The 26684-nt window shown below is 46.2% G+C and overlaps 1 protein-coding gene across 1 annotated transcript in view; it reads left to right on the top strand.

Annotated features, from left to right (window-relative positions):
• The window catches only part of LOC144822599 (pleckstrin homology domain-containing family M member 3-like), a 539479-nt gene that overhangs the window by 339868 nt on the left and 172927 nt on the right, over positions 1-26684 (top strand). The window contains exon 6 of the mRNA XM_078680327.1: positions 852-915. Within this exon, the coding sequence (XP_078536453.1) occupies positions 852-915 (64 nt within the window). The remainder of the gene's footprint in view (positions 1-851; positions 916-26684) is intronic.

The following is a 26684-nucleotide window of genomic DNA, read 5'->3' as shown; positions in this document are numbered from 1 at the left end:
GACTGACTGATATGGGGCAAGAATTTCTTATTGCAGTCAAAAGGAATTCAAATTGTTTTGCTGACCTCTAAAATGCCTGCTGCGGCAGTGCATAGACTTCTACTTGAAGATTAGTGTACTAGTTGGTAATATGCAGGGAGGTCAGGAGTTGTGCTACGAATGCGACCTGCCGTAGGCAAACTTCATGATATCTTTGAAACGGGCCACATCATTCTCCAGTCCACTAAGGCCTGAACATCAGTTCAGAGGAGCTATTTCAGTCACTTTGCTGTATGCTTTACTTACATCAGTGGTACAGATGAGCTGAACTCCAAAATACCACCTCAGCAGAGGGACAGAATTGAAGAGAGATGCCACCTCTCATCTTCTTGAGATACAGGTTTTCCAATGGTGTTTCGAAAGGCTGCAGTTTATTGAGGCCAATTGCAGGCATAACAATGTTATTAAGTATTTTGAATTGAGGTTCAACTCAGTGAAAAACCAGAGCTGCCTTATTTTTTGTTAATAAACGTCTGCATGCCACAGATGTATTGTGTTTTCTAAAGCCCGAAGTGTCCTCTGGTGACCTCCCTCATCCCTTTTCAAATGTGGTCCTACAGTGTATCATTACTTTACCGGTTTCGTTGATCCCCTTATTCTGCAAAGTGAAAATCTTCAGTTAGGAAACCTTTTTGTTTAAATTGAAGTAATTCAAACAATCAGTGCATCTAACACGATGTCCTGGTGTCTTTTGTGTGAATCTTTGTCCACTACTTTGACCAGTTTATTGTTTCCTATTTCTTCATATCTTTAGGGCAAAGCTGTGTTCTCCATATCTCAATAATCACAAGCATTTACCTTGATATTTGCAGAATTTTCCCCCGGGAATATCTTCTCCAGCAGATCCACCTGTATTCCCTTGCAGATCTGCAACAGGTAAGCCACCTATTTATTACAGATCTTTAAGGCACTAGGTTGTTGTTTGAATCTGATTTCCTTAAACAGAAGACGAGAGACATTTGGCAAAACAGGAACAGTTTGTTTAATTAAACATTGTGGCCGGGAGAACAGTTACAGGTACTAGGTCTGAGGACTGTCTTCATTAACATCGAGTTTGAAGCGTCTTTAAATACACTTTTAAAGCAGCCATAAAAGATTTCCGGAGTACCATATATGGTGAGGAATGTTGGTTCCTGGCTTTAAGGTCCTAAATTAATGGTCAATGGTGGGTCTTGACCTGTGTGGTTACAGTGTGGCCAGTGGTAGGTGTGTCCAGATGTCTGGCATAGAGAGCTACATGTGCTTAGCCCTGATTGGCTAAGTGTTCCTAACTCATGTGGCATCTGAATTGATGGTGTTCTGAGGAGCACGTACCCCCACCAACCATGTGTGTTTTATTGGGGCAATCTCCACTGAACATTGTAATGTCGCTGCTCCTATCTGTGGAATTGATCAAGAGTTTCCTGCCCGAGTTTTTGCCTGCCAGTTACACACCCTCCTCCCTGTGACCTATCAATCAGAAACCCCGTGCCTAGGTCGCAGAGCCTGCTTCACCACGTACTTGCGTGTCGAGGTAGATGTCGAGTTCAGATCGGCGATTCTATAATAAGGACAATAGTTCATTTTTTTCAGCAAACGCATCAATAGCAATATTACCAAGGTGGATTTAATTGCACCTAATGCTCATGGATATGCAGTACTTATAATGCTTTAGGGAAACCTCCATAAGCGTTTTCAATCTTACTTGAATTTGTATCTATTATTTACTCCGCCATTTGCCTAGTTTAACATGAAATATTTTGTGAATGATGAATGAAGCACCTTCTTTGTTTAATAAACGGTCAGTTAGTTTAATGTTCATCCACGAGGAAGATCTTTGAGTACCCTCATTTTGCTGCCCTTGATAATTCTCCCCTTTTGAGGATCTAGATTCTTCCGTTTGATCCGAGACTTGTAGCTATATCACGGTCGGACATATTGTGCCAACTATTACAACAAGAGGATGGCCTGTATTTCTAGGAGACAGGGTAATACTTAATCAAAAGATTTCAATATGAAACACATTGTGAATAATGTATGTTTTGCTCAATAGTGCAATAAGCCGTCTGTACCCTGAATATTTAGGAAATTAATAAATCTTCCAGTGTACATCACATGTAAAAATACAGCCAGAAGGCCTGCAAAATTACTGCTATAGCTACAGTGCATAAACAATCACGATTTGAATATATCTAAATAGTTACAAGCATTGCCGAAGCCAGGGGGTCTTGCCTATGCAACAGCTATTGGCTTTATCAATTGTTATTAGCCACGTTGTACAGAAGAGTGGTTCCTGTGCAGCATAGCTAAAATGTGTCCAGAACTAAACGCATCATAGGACTTTTTACTTTGCTTTCAGCCGTGCTGCATGGCAGTTGTGCTTCTGTACAACTTGGCTAAACAAAACATTGGCCGAACCTATAGCTGTTGTGTAAGCGAGACCTATTGGCTTTGCCAATATTTGTTTCACTGAGCAAGCGTGACTCACTGAGGGCAAGAATTTCGTGTCCCGATCTGATGCCCTTAAAGAACGTAATCCCGTCATCATTAAGTGTTCACGTACAGATGTCTTGGGAGTGCCCCAGTTGTTTTCATGCGATATTAACAAGCATTGACAGAAAGAACCTCTAGATCTGGCTTTCTTTTGCATACACAAGCGCACTCAGGAGCACATAACATACACACATATTGGCACAAATGCCCACTGCCACGTCTGAGGTGCAAACCCATCAACACACACTAACACTAGCACACGCACACACACTGAAACATTTGCGCAGACACACTTGTACTCGCACACAAAACGCAGCAAGGTGAAAACACTTGTTTTCTTTTTGCCCATTATCGTAAGTTGCAAGGACTACCAAGCTCCTCTTGCAGAATGCCTTGTTCTATCATTTGTTTAATAAAGGCGTTCATGCCATCTTCTTCCTCTTTTGAAAGCCTATATTCCCTAATTCTAGGGAAGGTCACCTTGAGTTTTACAGTAATTCTACTAGGATTTTTGCACTTTTTATGAATCCTTTCTTTTTACCTGGGAAATACCATACTTCATCCTTTGTCCTAAATCCTGAGATAGGTCATCTTTTGTAAGATCTAGAAACAACAGAATTCTTAATCCTGTGATTTAATTTTAAAACACTGAATTTAATTTGCAACACCATCGGGGTGCAGTAAATCATACAGTGCATTTTGCAAAGCAAGTCTCTTCCCAACAAATGAACAGGTCTTCAATCTCATAATATGAACGGATGATTTTTCTCCATTACTCCTATTTTAACAGGAACATGTGTTGTAACCTGGTAAATAATCTGTTTATTGCAAATGCGTACAACTCTTCCAGAGAGGGGTAGGTTTGCAACCACCACAGAATGAACCATAGAGCAGGTACTATCTGTGTCTACCAAAATGGCACGGGAAGCCATTCACCTCACCAGCTACATATCGGCCACTCTGGTCTTCCTCCAGGACTACACCAAGCATTCATTCTCCTCCCCTCCGAGGGCATAATCACTGGGAATTAATTTCTGGGGAAAACAGAGGTAATAATTGCTCCAAATCAATGGATTCTGCCGGTACCCTGCACATTAAGGCATTTTATTTCTCATGTTTAGCCACATTACTGGAGCTACGGGCATATTTGTATGGATGTGCCCTTGATTTTGGGCATTTTGAACAGGAGCTAGTTAGGCTTGGGTCACTAACTGGGTCTGCTTTTGGTTTACATTTCGCTGCAGTTGGGGAAAAAAGTAATTCTGAATTCGGTCTGGATTCTGTCTACCTACACTCCTGCTTCCAGTGGCCGATTTTACTGCAAAAATGACAAGCAGTGCTCTTCTTCAGCAAATTAATATTTGCATCCCCACCAACTTATTTCCCATTGTCGCGCCTTGCATCAGATTCACTCCATTCATTCAAAAATTGTAAGGCGGCACAAAGTCAAACTTAGAGCTCATCATCCTATTCTTGACACTTCTCTGAGTCTGCTTTGTCTGGGCAACCATCAACTTCTTTTTAATCGTATTCTGCTTTGCATCAAACCATTCACTACTGCACTTAACATACTCCAGAATTTCATCAGTACCCTTATTCTGCCAACACATCCCACTCGGCTGAATAACCCATAACGAAAGCTGACATGCAACTTCAACTCTGTTGTGTTTTTTATTAATCTGCGTACGCCTCTCATTTTAAGTTTGCACCGACTCTTTTGGCTCTTGAGTGGCTCTCAACATCTTTACTCAGTTCACTTCCTTTTCTGACACCTTCTTTTTCAAATTTTCTATCACTGCACTTTTGTTTGTCGGCAACTATACCAGCAGGAACATTGTTGGATGCAACTCTTAACGGGTTCCTCAGTTGGCCAAGCAACAGCAGTTTACACTCAGACCCTAGATCACTAGGAATAACAATCTCAAATAATGTATCCCAATAAACAACACATTTTTTAAATTGTCATTAATCTATGACCTTTTTTGTACCACCATTTAGGTTCCTGTCATAATTTTGGAAAATGCATATTAATCCCCTTTAGTCCAAGGCACATGCACATAATTCCCTCCATTCACTTCTCTCAGATGAAATTCTGACATTGTCTCCAAATCTAATTCACTAACAGATCTTTGTATTCTTTCCTGATTCTGTAGCTTTCTACTTAGTAGTAACTTTCTTCTTCCACATTTCACAGTATGTTTTCAAATCTCTCGCGTCTTTCATTTTCTCAACTAGATTCCGAGTATGAGCTTGAAAAATAACCAAGCCCAATTCTTGTATGTCCTCTTTATTCAAATCCAGATGATCATTTCTTTGTACATTCCTTATTCTACTAATGTCAACCTTGAATTCATCAGCTAACACGTCAAGCTTATCATGTGCTTGATTTGCACAACTCACTGCCTTGTTGATCAAATATTACATTTCAACGAAGGCATCAATCAATTTAAATCTACTGATCAGGTAAAATGTCTCAAAATTAAATTTTTAAAACAGAAGAGACTACAGTAGTACATCTGCTGGGTGATGGCAGAGTTATCAATGTATTTTCAGGTGGGCACCTGCGGATGCACTCACTACTGCAAGTCCTGTCAATCCTTGGGCCTATACACTCTTACCCTGTTGTGCTGCAGCCATGAAAACCTGCAACTATCTCTGCATTCCATCAGTGTATGAGACAAGACCAGTACCTCCGTAGCACCTGTCAAACTCAATTCAAACTAAACCAGACCCCATCCAGCGGCAGTCCACCTCTGACTAGTGTAATCATTCCGTGTATCGAAGAGCAAATATCACCAACGTAATTAGACATGCAAACCCTAGGAAGGAAACTCCTTAGAAAGAAATCCCTATCTGTGTGAATGCAGTGCTTCAAAAAACACACTACCTTTTCTGCAGACAAGTTCAACAACAATATATTGAGGTGTTTGATCCCGATGAATTTGGTTACTAAACCAACCAATAATCAAACTAAGACTTCTTTGACGCAAATCACAAATAAGAAAAGTACATCAGTATCACAGTGATCAAACCACCAACTGAACCAAGAATCAGCCTTGCATAACCAAAAACCGCACATGCAGCATAACAGCCAATCATGCAATACAACCATCGGATGTGGCTGCTTTCAGGTTGAGTCGGGAGGTTCTAACCTCCCTTGCCCCCCCTCTCCCTTGGAGCCCTGCTCTGGTTTTAGTGCGTTGAGCGAAAATTGTCTATTAATCAACGCCCGCTCACTTATTAAAAACAATATGGTCTTTAAGGAGCTCATATTAGAAAGGAAACCCTCTTGGGCTTTTATCACCGAAACATGGGCCAAAGACTCTTCAGGTCCAGACCTTGTTGAAGCGGTTCCTAAGGGTTACTGCTTAGCACGGCAGGATAGAATGGGTCGAGTTGGCGGTGGGCTGGCTATTTTGTATAAAGACAGGTTCCAATGCCACACTATACCTGTCTCTGATCCCAAGGATGTGTTTCAAGCGCTATACTTTTCCCTGTCTGACTCTTCTAATCCCGCGTTTAATGGGATTCTGCTTTATCGTCCCCCTGGCCCCAGAACAGATTTTGGGCTGAAGTTGTTTCAGGTTCTGGAACCTTATTTTGGCCGCCAAAATCTCACTATTCTTGGTGATTTTAATTTTCACTTAGAGTTGTTGAAGGCCCATGACACCATTTCCCTGCTGGAAGTTATGTCAGCCTGTGGATTCACCCAATTGGTGGAAGGACCCACCCATCGAGCGGGCCATACGCTCGATGGAATTTTTTCTAACGACCAGAGGCTGACTGTAACCGACCCCTTCCATCTTTCATGGTCGGACCATCTGGCCGTTCCTTTTAATTTGATCTATCCGGCCCAGGACACTATTAGAAAGGTCCCGAGCACAATGGAAGTACGAAGGAACTATAAAAATATCAGGGAAAACTCTTTTCATACGTGGACGTTTAGTCTGTCCGCTACTCAGGGGATGGATGTTCCCTCAGCGGTTTCGCATTATTAAAAGACCATCTCGGAGGCCTTGGATGAACTGGCTCCTGCTAGGACCTGCTATTCAGCCAGGAAAAGACCTTCAGCTCCCTGGTTCTCAGAACAACTAAGGCTCCTTAGACAAGAAGTAAGGAGACAGGAGCGCTTATGGCATACTAGCTGGGACCTAAAGGATAGAGAAGTCCACAAGATCCTGCTAAAAAGATACAAGTTGGAAGTGATTAAGACCAAACAAGAATACTTCACGGTCCTCACTTCCTCACTCTCATCTCCTAGAGAGCTTTTCAGGATTGTTGACTCTCTTACTTCTCTCCAGATCCCAGATCCTGTTGTTGCATCTCAGGAGCTTTGTAACAAGATAGCCTCCTTCTTTCAGTCCAAAATATCGGACATCTATGTTGCCTTGGAGTCGCAAAGATCCTCTACCGCTGAGCCTCCGGTGCTCGCTGTTCTGGGCTCTAATTCTGTAGAATTATCTCAGCACGTGGGTCTGGAATCCTTTCCTTCTCTCTCTTGCCAGGATCTTGAGATCCTTCTTAACAAAACTAAATCTGGCTCTCCGCAGGATGTCTGCCCGCTAAAGATCCTTAAGCAGTGTAGAGAATCCCTCCTTCCCCCTTTGGTTGACATCATGAATCGGGCGATGAAGGAGGGCATTTTTCCCCAGCAGTGGAAAAATGCTGTGGTCAAACCACTGCTCAAGAAGCCTTCTCTTGACCCTGGGGTATTAAAAAATGTTCGCCCCATCTCACTGCTCCTGGCTCCCGCGAAGATGCTAGAAGCCCACTTAAATAAACATCTGACTGCCTTCGTGGAGAGTTCGGGCTGTCTGGATCTATCCCAGCATGGATTCAGGAGGGAACATAGCACCGAGTCTGCCCTCACCATAGTGCTTGATAACATCCGCACGCGGGTTGATGGGGGACAGACCTCCCTCCTGATCCTTCTAGACCTCACGGCCGCTTTCGACACCCTTTCTCCCTCGGTACTTACATCCCGACTGAGGGAGATCGGGGTTCGGGGGGCGGCCCTGGGGCTCCTTTCCTCTTTTCTTGACCATAGAGAGCAAAGAGTGATGCTGGGCCAGTTTCTATCTCCATCCCTGTCTGTGCAATGTGGGGTCCCGCAAGGGTCAGCGCTTAGTCCTACCCTTTTTAACATCTATGTGACCCCCCTTGCCAGACTTATTAGATCTTTTGGGATGGAGGTAGTCTCTTATGCGGATGACACCCAGATCCTCGTCTCTCTCTCCCAGTCAGTTACGTCGACTGCCTCCAATTTTAGATCTTGTATGGAGGCAGTCGGCCAATGGATGATTCACAATTCATTGAAACTGAACGAGGAGAAGACTGAGATGATGGTGTTCGGATGAAAGGAAGAGATCTGGTCTACTGAGTGGTGGCCGGATTCATTGGGTGCCTGCCCTGATCCTACCTCCCTGGCTAAAAATCTGGGGGTTTTGATTGATCCCACCCTTAGTATGTGCCAACAGGTCAACAGGACTGTATCGACCTGTTGGGGTATTATCCACATACTGAGGAAAATCAGGCACTACCTCTCTTTGCAGGCAAGAAAGCAACCCGCCGTTGCACTCTTGGGCTCTCGTCTGGACTACTGCAATGCGCTGTATGCAGGACTGAATAAAAGTCAGCTGCAGCGCTTGCAGGTTGTCCAGAATGCAGCAGCCAGATTTGTTCTCGATCTACCCCGACGTGCCTCTGCCACCGCTGCCCGGAAGCAGCTTCATTGGCTCCCCGTTGTGGACCGTATCTGTTTTAAGATCCTGTGTATGGTCTACAAGGCTCTAGCTAAAACAAGCCTCACTGGCATTGGAGCTATTCTGTCACTTTATACTCCTGGCAGGAATCTGCGTTCCTCCAATAGACTTCTGCTTTCCGTTCCTCGTATTCGGAAGACCAGATGGGGGGGTAAAGCTTTCTCCAATCTCGCTCCTAAATGGTGGAATGCTCTTCCTCTTGAAGTAAGGTCTCTTCCCACTTTACAAGCTTTTAGATCTGCCCTAAAGACCCACCTCTTTGTACGTGCATACCTGTAGTGGTGCTTTGCATTTCAGATTTTTTGATAGGCGCCTTGACACCTTCGGGTTTAGTTTGCGCGATATAAATTGCATAATAATAATAATAATAATAATAATAATACAACCACAGTAGCTCAATAACACACCAGAGCACTCTTAAACACATGAATAATTCTGTCTTATTCATACTTTCAATCCCTTTGCTCGGGAACTCGGTAAGTCATCCACTGGGAAAATCCATTCTAGAATATCGGCTAAGACCAAGCACCAAGCAAAAAGAGTTCCCTAGACTGGAAAGGAGGTGTTCTTATCTCGCAGCCATCCTCTGCTACCTAAGCATTCTAGGCACAGGGTACGTTTAAATCTGTACATTCCACAATATTTACTTCAATAACTCGCCCACAGTTGATGAATCTGAAATGGTGTTAAACCTCCATTTCATGAAGTAATATGTGCCTGAAATACGGCACTCCACAGAATATTAAAATACAGCCAAATAAGTAAGAGCTCGCTCCAGAATTGAGTTCTAGATTAAAAGCTATATTACAAAAATCCAAAAGGTGCGGTACAGAGATCATAAATGCAAAAAAGCATGGAGTCAATGCCATGAAGGCTCTCAAAATAGGGCATACAGAATAATGTGCAAATAAAAAAAAATTAAGTCCCATGTGAGCACCATAAACAGCTGTGGGACGAACAGCATCCCTACTAGCGTAGGAAAATCTTCTGCCTCCACCCAAATCAGAGGTTTACATAGGAAATTGTTAGAGCTGTCAGCCTTAAGGGAGACTTCCCTCAAACACTTTGCCTTAATCCACCATTTTTGCTGATCTCATTTTTTTTTTTTCATTGTTTTTATTAAAGCATAACCAAGTAGCAGTACATCTTATGGCATTAATCAGGCAGTTTTTAAAGGTAATGAAATCACAACATACATTGTACAACAGCTTGTGTAGACTGCGTGCGACTCTCCTCGATCCCCTATTTCCCCTCCCTAAAGCCTCCAGCTAATCTTTCACCCCTCCTCCTCCTCATCTGAGCTCTCCCCTTCGGACTCCGGCAGTGGGTCACAAATGTCTCCACGAAAGTGGTTCCACATTGTCCAGATTTTATTCCATTTCCATGGGCTGCCCCTGGCAGCATATACAGTCCGTTCTGTGACCATTATTAATTCCATATTTCTACACCATGCTGCCAGAGTTGGAGTCTCTGCTGGCCGCCACCTCTGGGCAATGTCTCGTTTAGCCAGTAGCATTCCCAACGTTACCCAAATCTGCATATAATGTGAGAGGTCGTTTGACTCCCACACATTCAGCAAACACCTCCTCGGGTCTGGCAACAGGGACACTTCCGTTGTTTGCGACATGGTACGCATCACCTGGCGCCAATAGCCTACCAACACCGGACAGTCCCTAATAGTATGTAAGAAGGTTCCCGCCTCCCCGCACCCTCTGAGACAGTATGGATGTGTATGGATGTGTTGCTCTTTGTAGTTTGTGTAGGGTGGTTCTCGTGTAGTATATGCGGTGGAGGGCCTTTAATTGCACCAGCCTGAGCCTGCTAGATATTCCCACCCCATTCCTGATCATCAAACTCTCCCACTTCTGTTGCCCATTTAGTTCTAAGTGCGGCTGTGGGGTCTGGCAAGTTATTTAGTAGTTTCCGATATGTAAATGAGGTGGCCCTCTCTTCCATGAACTCTGTGAGTAGCCGGTCTTCCAACGGGGAGGCCTCCGGTAAGTCTGTCTCTGGTGGTATCACTTTTAACAAGGCATGCCGTATTTGTACATATCTAAATTTTTCATTCGCGCCTAGTTGGTATTGTTGCTGTAATTTTTCAAAGGGCACCACCGTTCCTCTTTCCCATAGGTCTCCCACCGTGGAGATGCCTATATTGTCCCAGTGTGTGAATCCTTTACTACGTCTTAAGTCACCCCTCTCCATCCCAATTTAGTTTGTGCTGCGTGCCAGATCTGGGCCGTGTGTTTAGTCGGACCCCTCAACTTTGAGACTGAGCCTTTGTTATAAAGTACTTCTAACATATTAAGTGTACCCAATGTGTCACGTCTCGTTTCAGTCTTTCTACCGGTGGGGCCAGATTTTTAACAAAAAAGTCTGCTTGGGTTCTGGTAATGTGTATTCCTAGGTACTTAAAGGAATCTTCCGTTATCAGTAATGGGGAATCCGCAGGGAGTATCGGAGCAAGCCCTTTCAGGATGAAGATTACTGATTTAGTCCAGTTAATTGTGTATCCCGAGAGTCTCCCATGGGAGTTACAAATATTAAGAAGTTCCAGAATCTCGCTTTCTGGGTCTTTGAGATATATCAACATGTCGTCGGCATAGAGTGACAGTCAGTCTTCCCAACCCTCCTTCCAGTCAATGCCTCTAAGCAACGGGGTCGTTCTGATCAGCGTTGCCAGTGGTTCCAGTACTAATGCAAAAAGTAGCGGGGACAGGGGGCACCCCTGCCTCGTACCTTGTGCTAGTTGTATTACTTCTGATAAGTTGCCATTGGCCGTTACTCGGGCCACAGGTTTGGTATACAGGAGTCGTACCCAAGCACTGAATTTGGGGCCAAAACCTACTCGTCTTAGCACTCCGAACAAATATTTCCATTCTACCATGTCGAATGCCATTCTCGCATCTAATGATAGTATCGCCGTTGGATCCGTGAGCCGCGGAGCCCTTGCCAGCGCCCCCTGCACTCGTCTTAAATTGCGTGCCGTATTTCTGTGGGGCATAAAGCCTGACTGGTCTGGGTGAATTAAGTGTGGTAGATGAACTATCAACCTGTTTGCCAAAAGCTTCGCCAATATCTTTGCTTCCGCGTTCAGCAGAGAAATTGGGCGGTATGATGCACATTCCGTCAGTGGTTTCTCGGGTTTTGGGATTGCCACTATTGTTGCGACACGCTGGTCCAACGGAAGGTCGGCTGTCTCGACACTTTCCTTGTACATTGCCAACAGGGGAGGGCCTAGCGTGTCCGACCTCAGCTTGAACCACTCTATGGGTATCCCATTGGGCCCCATAGCCTTCCCTGACTTCACTGCCGTAATCGCTGTGTGTAGCTCCTCAAGAGTTAGCTCCCCTTCTAGTTCCAATGCCGTCTCCGGCGACAGAGTCAGCATCTCAATCTGTTCTAGGGCGTCCTGTATCTCTTCTTCTGTCAGTAGTGTTGTTGGAGTGTAAACCTCTTTGAAGTGTTCGGCTAGGAGACGTACTATGTCTTCCGGGTGTGAGTGTATGGACCCCTCCCGTGAACGTAATTGACTTATGCCCTTCATGCCTTCTCCCGTCCTATCCAGCCATGCCAGCATTTTACCTGCTTTGTCCCCTACATCATAAATTTTGTGTGTAGTCAATGTGATGTTGGTTTTGGTCTGTTGTTCGAGATAATCTTTGTATTGCCGTTGGCAAAGTTTCAAAGTATGCGCTGCTTTCTGAGTTGGGTGGTGTGCATGGGTTTTATTCGCCTCTGCTAGAGCCAGTTCCAGGTCTGACAGCTCTTTTTGCCGTAGCCGCTTGTATCCAGTTATGGATGCAATGGCCTGTCCTCTAAGGACCGTTTTATACGCTTCCCATAGTATTACTGCTGAATCTACTGAGGCCGTGTTTTCTTCGAAATAGTGTTTTGTTACTGCGCAAAGTTCCTTCTTATTGGTCGGAACCTTAAGATATCCCGGATTGATGGGATAGAGCCTTCGTCTCGTTTTTCCCTGACCTACGAGCTTCAGCACTATCGGGGAGTGGTTCGAGACGCCTCTAGGTTTTATGTCTACGTCTTCTACCGTTTGGACACTGGGGCCCAATGTTAAAAAATAGTCTATCCGGGAAAGGCTATTATGTACCGCTGAGTGATATGTGTATTGACGAGAATTAGGGTGGGTGTGACGCCATATGTCGACGAGACCCATTGATTCTACAAAGCCCTGAAAGCGAGAGGGGGTAGGTGCCTGTTGTTGCGTGGGGTATCTATCCAGTGCAGCCTCCGTGGTAGTATTGAAATCTCCACCTATGATGAGGTCCCCTTCTGGGAGTGTGAGCAGGAAGTCGCCAAGCGCTGGTAAGGTCACTGAGTGGAGTGCTGGCGGTATATATACTGATATTATGTTAAGGAGTCTGCCCTCCCACTGGCCTTGTACTGCCGCAAATCGTCCTTGATCGTCTATCCTAGTCTGCAAGACCATGAACGGTGAGGTCTTCCTAATCAGGATTCCCGTTCCCCTGGACCCTGAGGAAAATTCCGAGTGTGCAATCATCTTGTATCCCCACCTATCTAATGCCTTACATGCTGTTCCGGTCAAATGTGTTTCTTGAAGAAGCGCTAGTGTCGGGCTGTGCCGCTTTAGTGCATGCAGCACCAATCCTCTCTTTATTTTGTCCCCTAGTCCCCTGACGTTCCAGGATAATAGTGTGAGGGGGAGGTCGACGTGGTCTGTATCGTCTCTCCCGGGTCATTAGGGACTGTAATCGCCGCCATCTAAAACTTTTGACTGTAGCTGGGGTCCCATTCCCCGGGGTGTCGATTGGTGTTCTATCGAGTGAGTGGACGTGGCCTGAGTTAGTGCCCTAAGCCCTAGCTCTTCATATGCGTGGAACTGCCAACCCTCTGGTGTGTGTCGTGACTCCTGAACCGAGGGTCTATCTGTTGCGTGCTGTGCTCCCCCTGATCCCTGCCGCTAATCCTTATTGACCAATTGTATATTGCCTTAGCTGAAGGCTTATCTTGCAAACGCTGTGCTGCCATTTGAACGTTACCATTTAACATTACTAACCAATAACAACAACTAACAATTGTTCCCCCCCTTCCCTTCCCCACCCTCCCTGCCTCCCTGCTCAGCGGACTCACAACTACCCGCCCCCCCAGCTTAGCAGAGTGCTTCTTCCCTCCCCATAACATAGTACTTGCTTGTCCGGGGTAAGAGGTCCAGTGGAGACCTCAGCCCTCCGTAGCCTCCGGGGCCCACCTTTGCCCACCAGTTCGGCCGGCCCAGCCTCGAATGTGGTACAAGTTATGTGTGTTTGCCGACCAGTCCACCGGCGGAGTATCCAGTGGTAATTGCCGTGTCATTCTCCTTATTCATTCCCTTGGCACAGTGTCTGCTCCGAACCGGAGTGTTGTGTTTCTGGCGGTTCCGAATTTTCCTCTTCCTCCTCCCGACGCTGTCGATGCCTGCTTCCGCGATTCTGGGGACCCATTGTTCGCCAACCGTCAATCCAGTCTTGGGCCGCTTCCGGCGTTTCGAAGAACCACGTTGGCCATCTGTGACCACCCGAAGCCTCGCGGGAAGATCATGGAGTACGGTAATTTTCGGGTCCTTAGTTGTTGTTTCACCTCCTGGAAGCTCCTTCGGCGTCGGGATACTGCCGCAGTGTAGTCCGGGAAGAAGGTTACTGTAGAGTTATGTACACGTATGGGTGGAGCGATTCTTGCCGCCTGGAGAATGGCATCTCTGTCTCTAAATTTAAATAGCTTTGCGAGTACCGGTCTCGGGGGGGCCCCTAGTTTCGGCCTACCACCCGGTACGCGATGTGCTCGCTCGATGGAGAAGAAGTTTGAGAGTCCCTTGGGTTGGAGCCTGGTCTTTATCAGTTCCTCTACGTATAGGTCCATCGCTTGTTTACCTTCCGTCTCTGGAATGCCAACTATACATACGTTGCTCCGTCTCGCCCTTCCTTCCTGTTCATCAAGTTTTTCTGTTAACAGTTTGTTTTCTTTCTGGAGGAGGGCGACAGCTGATTGTAGCTCCGACGTGTCCGTTACTAGTGATTTTGTCACAATTTCAACTTCCTTTACCCTGTCCGTCATTTTGTGTAGGTCGGCTCGAATCAGAGAGACGTCGGTGGAGATAGAACCCACTGTGGTTTGTACGCTGGTTAGCGCCTTCATAATATCTTCCATCGTGATTTTTTTCCCCCCTGCACAGTCTCCTTCTTGGCTTTTTCCTATGGACGTGCGCCCTAGTCCCACCATGAGTGAAGCGTCGGGCAGAGCGTCACCTTCGCCTCAAAGGCCGGCTTCGATAGTGTATTCCCCTAGGATCCCGTGATGACCATGGGCTGTGTCCTTAAGGCAGAGCTGGGCGGAGCAGCTTCTGGATCACTGGGCGCCCCTGACTCACCAGCCGCCAGTGCGTTGCGTTGGTCCCCTGTCCTCACTTGTCACTGCCGAGTAGCCAGTGCGCCCGCGTGAGCTTCAATGAATCAGCCAGCAGAGGGGAGGGGGGGCGGGGGGCAACTGTAGGCGCCCCTGGACCAAGGCCACTTTCCCACTCACGTTTCCACTAGAGCTCATAAGTCGCCATATGTCGTGGGTTCCGGGGCCCAACCTGTATTCTGGTGAGCTCTGGGGTCGTCCGCCAGGGTGCTGGGGACGATTCTGCACCTCCCACTGCCCTGCCAGCCCTCGATCCCCTTCCCCGCCGTCCGTCGCTGCCGTGTCCTCCGCTCCGACCAGGCCGCCATGTTTCCCTAATTAGGCAGCGCTGCATACAGGCCATGTGCGCGAGCGGGGGGGGGGTTCTCCGTTGGGCATTTGCGGGCTTCGCTGTAGAAATCTGCTTGTGCCCTCTGGCTTACCGGCACTCCGTTGCTCCGCCTCCCGCCCGCCTCCGACTCGAAATGGCTTCCTTACTGGCGTAGGCCGCATCTGCGCAGGCACACGGATCTTCTCCGCCCGGCAACCGATCGGCGTCGGATTTGCTTTCTGCTGTTGCCGCCCGCTGTCGGACCCCGTCCCAGCCCCAGGAGTACTAAATTTTGCCGGATGGCTAAACGGATTGTTTAGAGGGCCGAGGATTCACTGGAGCTCTTCCACTAGGCAGCCATCAAGCTCGGCTGCTAGCCACGCCCCCCGCTGATCTCATTTTTGTTGGCTTTAGGACTCTACGCACTTTACCCCTGCTATCCAGCGCTAAAGTGCTTATGCTCTCTCTTTTAACCATAGTAAAATTGGCTTAATCAAAATTGGCACATTTAATTTTCTTATAAGTCCCTAGTAAAGTGGTATTACATGTAGCCAGGGCCTGCAAATAATTACTCCTAGTGGGCTTGCAGCACTGATTGTGTCACCCACTTAAGTAGCGTTTTAAACATGTCTCAGGCCTTCCATTGCAGCCTGTGTATGCAGTTTTCAACTTTAATTTCGACTTGACAAAAAAAAACATTTTGCCAGGCCCAAACAATCTTTTCTAAAACATATAAGTCACCCTTAGGGTAGACCCTTAACAGTCAAGAGGGCAGGGTGTAGTATATTTCATAGGTTGGACAAGCACTTTTACGTTTTGAATGTCCTGGTAGTGAAAACATTGTTTTTTACTACTGCAAAGCCTACCTGTCCATAGGATAACATTAGGTTTGCTTATTAGATTCAATAATTGATACTTTCAATTGTGTGAAGTAGGAATGTTGAGTTTGGTGTCCAAGAATTAGAATTTAAAGCCCTCTTTAATAATACAGTTGAATTTTAAGTCACAATTCTGGAAATGCCACTTTAAAAAAGTTGGCATGTTCTTGTCCTGCAGCCATTTGGTGCCTGCAGTCTGTTCCTGCATCACATGACTAGGTGTAGGTGCCAGTTGGTCTTTGTGTATTGCTCTCAGACAAAGGGGAAATAGGTGTTGGCGGGATGGGCCTTCTCTAACTTGATGTGGGGGAGGAACTGTCACCTACCACACGTGCACATCTCAAAGGCTCTGCCCAGCACACTCACAAAAGGTTTTGACACTAGTCTTTTGTTACTCCAGACAAGCTAGGACCAGGGCAGAGAGGCAGGAAATTCCAAGCATCTCTGGGGTGGAAACCGCCAGAAGTTTCTCCTACTTCAAAGTGGGAACCAGGTGTAAATAATGGACCCTCTGGCTCAACTCTTCAGTACACCTCTAGACCTGTGGAAGAACTTCTGTGCTACTCTGCAAGAAGGAATGCTACTCTGATGAATGCTGCCTGAGTGAAGAGGACTGGACCTGCATCTTGATCCCAGGACAACCAGAGTAATTTGGAATTTGTAAAGCTCATAAAACCAAAAAGCATAAGTGACTCCAAGGGCTAGTTGGCTGCCCTCCTGGTCAGAGCCTCAAGTACAGAAAAGGTTCCAACCATCTTGAACCACGTACCCGAACTCTGTCTGCTGTGAGTCTTGCCACTCCTGTTCTGGAATTTTGGAAGTGGGTCTGAAGGTGCTCTGCCAGCCCACCTGTGGTCCTAGTAGAACTGATGCATCATGGTGCATCGAGGCGCAACCCCGCACTGGAACCGCTACCCTACGCATCCTCTATGCAGGACTTCCACAACTCCTCGGAACCGCCGCTGCATGGCGCATCTCAACTCAAGTCTTCGCACCACTATCCCCCCGCTTCTCAAAACCGCTGTGTGATGCATCTTCAATGTGGGATCTCACAACACTACGCAAACCGGGATTTAATGTCATCGGGCCTAACTTTGTTTCTGTATCCGGCCTGCTTTCCATCACAGTCGGCCTGACCTTTTGACTTTGTCCCAGTCCTGCACGATCAGTTAACCAAAGTTTGCACTTTGTGCTTTACACTATTTTCACTTAAATCTTTAAAATTGCATATCTCCAGTTATTCTTATTGGAGTTTTGTTATTTTGGTCTCAACTAATTTATTGAATTTGATTCTTTATTGTTCTAAATTGGTGTGGGATTTTTCTTGTGTTTTCACTTTATTTCTGTTTGAAGTGCTGCATAAATACTTCACACATTGCCTCTAATTTACGCCTGACTCCTTTTGCCATGCTATCAGAGGATTTAGCACAGGTTAAGGTGGGGTTTGCTTGTGACTTCACTCTAACAGAAATTGTGGTTGTAGCTTCAGTAAGGTTTCACCCCCCTCAAGCAGTAACCCAATTTCCTACAGAAATCTTCTCATAGACTAACATTTAAAATGTGAACTTATCACAGTGTAAGGAAAAGAATTACATTCTTTGCAAAACAGAGTACAGTTTCAAATAAAAAAAAGTCATATTGCCTTAGCACCTAAGCACTATCCCACTAAATAAATATTGATTCTGCTCATTCTATGCTAATGTCATCTGAAGATGGCAGGAAGAACTACTTACATGAACAACAGTAAACTATTTTGAATGAATTGGTTACCATCAGATAGCAGAAGGTCCTTGTGAAAAGAAGAATATTGTGACCATGCTCAAAGGTTTTCATCGAAAACAGCAAGAAAAACGTCAATGGAAATAAACATGACTCTACTGTGTGCTGCAGAAATTATAAATAGTGCACATGCAGAAGTAGATATCCATCTTGAACAAGATGATATTTAGGCCTACATTGAGGCCTAGTTAGCAAGAACCTAGAAAACACACTTCTATATGTCATAGCAAACTTATTTTGAGTGCAACAATATCATGCCTATGTGCACATATAAAATTGAGAATAAATATGTGCTCTCCACGTTGTTAATAATACACAAAAATATAAAAATGTACAAAACCTCAAGCACGAACCTGCCTCCAGCGTGGTGGTTGCAACTACCAAAGAGGAATACATGCTAACCAGGCCTGCTGCTTTATTTGACCCAGCGGCCTGAGAGAGGTTTGAAACTGATGCATGCAATCATGTGCCACCAACATAGATGCTGTTGATGCGATCATGACAAGCGCAAAATCCATTGCCACACCAAGCTGCATCCCCACGGGACAGGTAAATTAGGGCTAGAGAACAAAAGGCTGAAATACTGTATCTTGCACTCATAAAGATAAGACTGCCGTTGGGAAAGTTAATGTTTGACAATATGAATTCTTTTGCTCAAGATCTGAAAAACTACCTTGTGGGATTCCTAACATGGTTGCCGCTCAGTGAACTTGCACCTATGTCTGATTGTTGCCAATGGCATTACCATGCTTTGGAGATTGACATCTGCAACAGTTTAAATACAAATGGCCACTCCTCTTCCAGTGGTACTGGTTTAGGGGAGCAAACTGCAACTTCAAAGTGGCCTTCTCAATCTAAGCATTAGGCAGAAGGATGCAGTGACAGTTAAGCACTGCATCTGTCAAATTGCCAGCCAACCGAGTCCTAATTCAGAAAACAAGTGCAACACTATCAACTACTTCTTCAACAAGAAAATAGGCAAAATTAGAAACCATGTACACAACAACAAAGAGACATCCGCTCTGGCTCATGGCCCTATCATTCCACCCTCAAGAGATCAGCATTTGACATCATCTTGCAAGCTGAACTTAATGCCATCCTCCGTTCCCTGAAGACTACTGCCTCTGACATCCTACTATCGCCCATCTTGAATACATTCCATCAAGATGCACTTCTACCAAATCCTCGTTATTGCCAGTGTCTCACTCAGCCAGACCTCTCCTTCAAAGAACAAATTATTTTAAAAATTGCAAAGGTATCGGCTCTGTCTACAGAATAAATGTAAACTGTACCTTCAGGATGGCAGTGTAGGCTTTGATCCCATCTCAAACTGATAGAGACAGCGCTCTTCTAAGTGGCCTCCCGGAGACACTTAATTACTTTGTCATCTATGAATGGCATTTTACACTCTAAAGCATTCATGTCTCAAAGATGGCTTGAAGACGTTCAGCTACAGCACCCAAACAGTGAGGGAACTACATTGACTTCCCTCCAAGCCAGCATGACTTTTAAGACCAGATACATCATCCATGAGGTCATCAGAAACTGCACCCCTAATTACCTGCTGTAAGGAAAGTGGCATATTATATGGTGTGCTTGTGTGACCTCACCTTGTAATACGCTCACGATACCTGCTTGGGTCCAGTAAGAATCGTTTGGTAAACCTTAGCCCAACCCTCTGTAGCTGTGGATTTGAGCAGTCAGGCTTAAACAAATGATCAAGCGTAAAGGATTTAGACATACCAAAATTACAAAATAATTGTGCTGGACTAACAATTTTGAAGTATATACATACTATGTATCATATTTTAACTGTTTCTCCATTGCACCGATGAGTACTGCATTGTCTGCACTTTTTTTAATTCGATTTTCTAAGCACCTTATTTTAAACAACAATAAAATTGTGATCTGTGTACATGATCAAGATGGGCTTGTACTTTGACCTCATGGGTTATTTTGTGTTAGTCCTACTGAACCACTTGTTTGATGAGACAACGTAATATATACAGCATACCAGGCCTTGACTGCAACCACTCCACTGCATGATATTTATGTCAACTAGAAGGCTGGCACGAATGTTTAAGACAGAGTGGTTCTTTGAATGCACGCACAAGAAAAGCACATGGCAAAGCAGGAGACTCCCTTCTCACAAAATTGAAGCGTGGCATAGCAAACAGCCTTGGTGAAGGAGACCACCTTCCAATGGTGGACGCCACTTTTTCGTTGAAATTGGAAATCAGTTAATCTACCTGACCAGGTGAGAGAATTAAATGAGCTTTAGCCCCCAGACAGATGAAAAATACAAATTTGGAGGAAGCCTGGAGGCACTTCCCACCACAGAAAGAGCTAACAAGAGGCGCCCGAGACGTTGCCCACTTGAGCTAAATCAATTTAAATGAAGGAAATTCAATTTAAATTGCAGCTTAATGAAAACGCAGTTGAAAAGGTGGAGGCTTTCCTGGCAAATGTAATTTAAAGATTCAGGCTTTGACGCAGGAAAACCCTGATAAGAATTCAGGAAGTATTGAACAAAAGAAGGCATGGAATTCGCTGGGTTCTTGTTTAATACGTTTATTGTGTAATAACTGATCTGAAAGCGGTGATAACAGATGGTGCTATTCCTACTCTTAACTGTATTTATTCATCGACGTTGGAAGGAGCACATGCTACGATCTGGTGGGATATGACCATGTGGTGTCCATATTTTTCGTGGTTATTTGTTGCTGAAGCAAAGCATTGGAATAGATGTGGCCAACGGCCAGAATGGCCTACATTAGATCTGGGTAAAAAGGTTTGATTTCCGAACTCTGCTCAAAATCCTTTAATTCTTTTGGGAATAACTTTGAAATCCATTTTCCTTTGTAATCGAAAATCATACAGTCCGGCCAACAACTGAATTTGCTGGGACCTTGTTTCTGAACTGGAGCATCAGCCCAGAGGTCACATTTTATCACATCAAAAAGATCACCACGCACCTACTCAAACATATGAATGTGACTTCCTAAAACGGGGGCTTGTAGGGGCAATGAAGGGTAGATTACTTTGACAGTATTACTAAGTGTGTTAATTTCCTCGCACTTTCTGGTAGCGCGGATTAATCCCTGTCCCAGGCTGCACAGTGTGTTGTTGTTTGCTTGGCTTTTTTAAACTCGTTTCATGCTTGGCTTTTTATTAAACTCGTTTCTCTTTAAGCGAATGACAGAGGAGGCCCGCTGCAGTCCGGCAACACGTGTAGTTCTAAGTTATCTGTATATATAGTGAAAATAATTTAACTTAAAAACACCCACTCGCTTATATCTCACACCTTCAGTGTAGGGTGGGGTTCCTTGTGCTGTACACAAATGTGCATCACGATTGCTCTGGATGGTCTTGAAGCCAATCTATACTTCATGCTCATTGTGTGCCTATCCTTGGCCCGCACCTTTAAGGGATCGTTCCCCCAATATCCCTAATCACAGAAGTACTAGTTGTGCTTTGAAAAGCAAATTTTAGGTACACCAGATTTCTGGCCGGTCTGTGATGGCTCTTGTCTTCTCCTCTCTTACAAGGAAGGGAGTGCTTCCTAGGTCTATCAGATTAGTGGTGATTCCGTTTTTGTACATGTTATATGAATTGTTTCCGTGTCTTCCAGTCTAAAAGCTAAAACTACCCCCTTTCTTCTCCTCTCCCTTTAATCAGTGGAAGGTACCTGAACCCCGCTGTGATCATAAACTATTGATGTCAAAAGCAGCAGCTTGGACACTGCACCCTTGATTTTTTCTTGAGAGGAGAAAATGGTGGTGTGGAAACAGGTTAGTGTTTGGGTGCTGCCTCAAGTAAGCAAAAACCATAAAACAGAGGCAGCAATCTAAACAAAAGAACCGGTCGGCGCTCCCCCACGGAGCCCCACTCTCCTGGTTAGGGTTTTTATTATCAATGTTAGAACAGAGAGAAGGCAATATACAGCTTTATGTAATGCCTTTATTTGGAATTCTACAATTTCCATTAAATTGTCCATAGTTTCTGCGGACCTGAGCCCTTGTCTTTGGAAGTGTGGCTGACACAGGGGGAAATTTCAAGACAGCACAGCTTACTAACAAGACAGTGGTGGAGTAGTCCCTGTGTGCCCTGCATTGCACGGAGGCTCCATTCAGGAGGGACCCTAACCAGGAGAGTGGGGCTCCGTGGGGGAGCGCCGACCAGCCCTAATGCTGGCAGCTGGGCCATTGCATCCAAGCCTAACGCTGGCAGCTGGGCGATTGCACCTTGGGTGCTGGGAATTTCATGGGTCCTTCACTAAGTTCTGCGTACAGATCGGGAGCCCATCACTTCACATTAGGCCACTGCATCAAATGGCTACTACATAAAGATCGCAGTGAAATGCGCCTTCCCCCCCACTGCAGTCAACATCCATTATGATAACTTATAATGATGCATCCCCCAATTGTTCCTCTCATATTCTCCTCCCTTCCCCCAGTCTCTTCCTGCCCCCCTCCCGCCATGCTCTTATTGTTATATCATTACGATGCTCTGCAGTTGAGGCGAGGCAAAGACCCCGGTTGCACAAAAGATACGCACTGGCCTCTCTACAGCAACGCTGCCCTTTCACCCAGGAACCTGTTGATCAACAGGTGATGTCTTTTGGTCGCACGGGGACAATTTGTTCTTGATTGGCAGCTCACAGCAGGTCACTGGCTGTGGACGGGAAGCCCGCGCCCACTCTTGAATCAGGGCCTGAAGAAAAACAGACAGACGCCCCCAACTCCCTCTCGTGCCGCCCACCTACTCCCACACTTACGGTTCGAACGCACGGGGCCCAAGTTTATGGAAGCTTCGCGCGCCTTCGCCGTGCGTATCCTTAGCTCCTCCCCCAACCCCCGACGTGCCGCCATTGTTCATCAAAGCCCCTAAGAGGACAGATGAGTCATTAGGAGCATTCAAAGTTAACAGGCAGAAAAACAGAGCGTGACAGCTCTTGTACTCGGTATCCCAGTTACCTCAGTTTTGTTTTACCCCAGCCGTCACCAGCCCCAGGAGTAATCAGCTGTGACTTGGAATTAGGCCACTATAACACCACTAAACCTCTGTTAGCTACAGCACTTTATCCTCGGCTTTTCCGACCAATTAGCGGGTTAGACAATGTGCTGTTAAGATGCGCAAAAGCAAATATTTACCAAGAAACAAGCACTGGTGAAGGCAATAGGTCTAACCTTTGGGACCTACTGCTTTTCCTAACTGTTTTTTAGCGCTGTTGTGTATCATGGCTAAAGAGTAAACAAAGAAGTCACTATGACTAGTCCACCCGCCTAATTCTGCATACGCCAACAAAATGATATGGGCACTTTTTAATTTATCGATCTGAGTTGGATCAGTAAATATAATAAATTGTTTAAAAAGTTGCAGAAAAAACTTTTTTTCTTTCAGGCACGGGTGGCAAGAAGCAACATGGAGGGTGCTGCTCGGGGGGGGGGGGGGCAATTCAAAGGACAGGTGGGAAGCAGCACAGGCAAGGGAGGAAGGTGGAACGCTGTGTAGAGAAGCTAGAGAGAGGAACGTGGAAGCACACAGACAAGAAACTAATGAATGGTGGAGAAGCACGAGAGAGGGAGCACAATAAGGAGAAGGTTGGGAGATGCACACAGGTGATAGAGGGCAAGGGGAAGAGTGGTACACAGGGGAAACAGCTGGAAAAGACATGTACTCTCATGTAATGCTTAACCCAAAGTAAAGTAGTGCTTCAAAAGTGAGTAAAGGAAGGATGCAAGTAATGGTTCCATGCTCCTGGATAGGGACACACTTAAGCAGAGGAAGTAAAGCCCAGATGAGCTGATGAATAAATAGAAAGCAATTTGTAGAGATAATAAAGCCAACCGATGGTAAGCAATGGGCTGGCTCTAACCCTACTGTAAACTGACAATATGGCTTTTCATTTACCTCAAATAACAATTTATAGGCCTTAGCCAACCAGACAGCGTAGGTGTCTGGTTTGCTAAAGACATTTTGGGAACTTTCAGAAAGTTGACCTAGGAATGCATTCTGCCTGTTGATTACCATTGGCTTGTAACTCACATTTTCTGGCTTTCTGTTTGCCGACTTTATTTGCATTAGTCTCTCCCGGTTCAGTTTGTCCATCCTGTTGCCTAAAGTGTGTTTATTGTATTGTTCCAGAAACTCACTTTCTGTAAGCAGGCCTTTAAATCTTGTTCTTATCTTTTCACATTTGCTGTGCATTCAAAGACCATGGTCAAATGTCAGGCGCTGTCATCCAAGGGCGCTTGTTTACTTTTCTTTCTTTGACTTCAAAGTGAGAGGACTTATGTGATTATCTTGCTGGATACTGGGGGGTGGAAAGAGGTTTTTCCCTGCACACAGCATTTAAATGTACTGTGTAAGTATTTCAGAATATATCAGAATTAGGAACACAAATGAAGCACATTTGTTGTCATTTCCGAAGTGTGTTCAAAACAAATACTTTAATATGATCAAAACAAATCATTACACCAGGTGAAGCAATTTACACTCGCTGTATTTCTGTGTTTGATACCCCTGTGTGCCTTGCCCTCGGACCCTCCATTTTGTTGTTGTTGATCTCCCCAGGCCCGCCCCTCAGCCACACTGCCGCCTCCCTGCTGCCCCTCCCACCCACGTTCATCGAGCCTTCCTCTCTCCCAGCCTAGCTGTGACCACCTGGACCTGCTTCGGTGCGGTCGCTCCACCACGCTCCTCCTGTGCTTGTGCTGTGACGCTCCCTGGTATCGTTGTAACGCGCTGAACTGCTGCTGCCTTTGTATTTTGGCGCCTCACACGCGTAGCGCTTCTGTTGATTATCAGCCTCTTTCAGCGCTATTGGGATCATTATTGCTTGTCTGCGCATTTGTTGTCAGGATTGCTGCTCACTCGATAGCTTGTTGTGGTATATAATTTTATCAGCGCTTTTGTACACATTGTGCTTACTGCTCACTCGCTGTATTTCTGTGTTTGATACCCCTGTGTGCCTTGCCCTCGGACCCTCCATTTTGTTGTTGTTGATCTCCCCAGGCCCGCCCCTCAGCCACACTGCCGCCTCCCTGCTGCCCCTCCCACGCTCCGCCCCCTCCTCTGTCCATTTATGTCAGATGGTCCCACGCGCAGCGTCCACGCGCTGCGGCCGCGCCGAAGGTGCGCCAAAGGTAAGCCCGTCTACGCCCGTCCGCTCCTGGACCGCGCCCAGCGCCAGAGCCCCTGGTCCTCGTAATGTCCACCCCTCCCGCATTATTTACGATGCCACCACCCTCCTAGCCCTTAACCCCGGCCGTTCCCCCAACTGCGCGCAAGCCGCCCCTGGACACACCCATGGACCCTTTTCCTGCAACTCCTGCAAGTTCGACGGCACCAATAACAACTCCTCATCTACGAACTCACAACAGATATCCGACCCCAACCACCTACAATGCATCCTGCTCAACACCCGCTCGGTCCACAGGCACGCCATTGACCTCTGGAATCTACTAGACACCATCTCTCCGGACGTCGCCTTCCTAACAGAAACATGGATGAACGCCACATCAGCCCCTGACATCACCATTGCCATCCCGGAAGGCTATAAGATCATTCGCAAGGACCGTACCGGACACACAGGAGGAGGCATCGCTATCGTCCATAAGAAATGCATCCGCATCTCAACCAGTTCAGACGTCAATCTCGCCAACTCTGAACACCTTCACTTCCAGATCCACACCGACCCCAAGACCACACTCAGAGGCACCCTCCTTTACAGACCACCAGGACCCCGCTCACAATTTAGTGAAGACATCACGGACTTCATCACTCCACACGCGCTCCCCTCCGAGGATTACATCCTTTTGGGAGACCTCAACTTTCATCTTGAAAAGAACAACGACCGCAACACAACCTCCCTTTTGGACAACCTCGCCACCCTCGGACTTAAACAACTTGTTACTTCCCCCACCCACATCGCAGGTCACACACTCGACCCTATCTTCACCTCCAGCAAACATGTCTCCTTCAACCACACCACAGCTCTCCTCTGGACTGACCACAGCTGCGTTCACTTTACCTACAACAAGCCCACATCCAACAACCACCCCCAACCCTCTCTGCAAAGAAATTGGAACAAAATCACCATCGACCAGATCTCCTCATCGCTTCTTCAAAACCCCCCAGCCCACTCCTCAAACCCAGACCAAGCAGCCACCAACCTCACTCAATGGTTATCCAACAGCGCCGACATCCTAGCACCACTGAAAAAACGACAAATCAAACTAGGCTGCAAGAAGGCCTCCTGGTTCAACGAGGATCTTAAGAAATCCAAGAAACTCTGTCGCTCCCTTGAGAAGGCCTGGAAAAAAGACCCAACCACCAGCACCAAGGACGCCTTCAAAAACGCCACCCGCATACACCACCAACTGATCCGGACTGCCAAGAAAGCCGCTTTCAAGGACCGACTAGATAACAACGCCCACAACAGCAAAGAATTATTCAACATCGTCAAGGAATTTACCAACCCCTCAGCCAACTCCAACGACATCACCCCCTCTCAAGACCTCTGCGACTCCCTAGCCTCATTCTTCCACAACAAAATTGCAGACATCCACAACAGCTTCGACAACCGACCCAAAGACCAACCCACCCAACCCCCTGCAGGACCCCCACCCCCCCTGAATATCCTCAATGACTGGAAGCCAATCTCCACTGAGGACACCATCCGTCTGATGAACTCTATCCACTCAGGATCCCCCACAGACCCATGCCCTCACCACATCTTCAACAAAGCAGACTCCATCATAGGACCACACCTTCGAGACGTCATCAACTGCTCCCTCAACTCCGCAACCTTCCCGGAAAGCTGGAAACACGCCGAACTAAGCGCCCTTCTGAAAAAACCCACAGCTGACCCCACCGAACTCAAAAACTACCGCCCCATCTCGCTCCTTCCTTTCCCGGCCAAAGTCATCGAGAAAGCGGTCAACAACCAGCTCGCCGCATTCCTCGAAACCAACAAATCCCTCGACTCCTCACAATCCGGCTTCCGAGCCAAGCACAGCA

Source organism: Lissotriton helveticus, chromosome 3_1, assembly GCF_964261635.1.
Source record: "Lissotriton helveticus chromosome 3_1, aLisHel1.1, whole genome shotgun sequence".
Classification (NCBI taxonomy): Eukaryota; Metazoa; Chordata; class Amphibia; order Caudata; family Salamandridae; genus Lissotriton; species Lissotriton helveticus.
The sequence above is the reverse complement of the archived record's forward strand: the minus strand, read 5'-3'. Positions and strand labels throughout refer to the sequence as shown.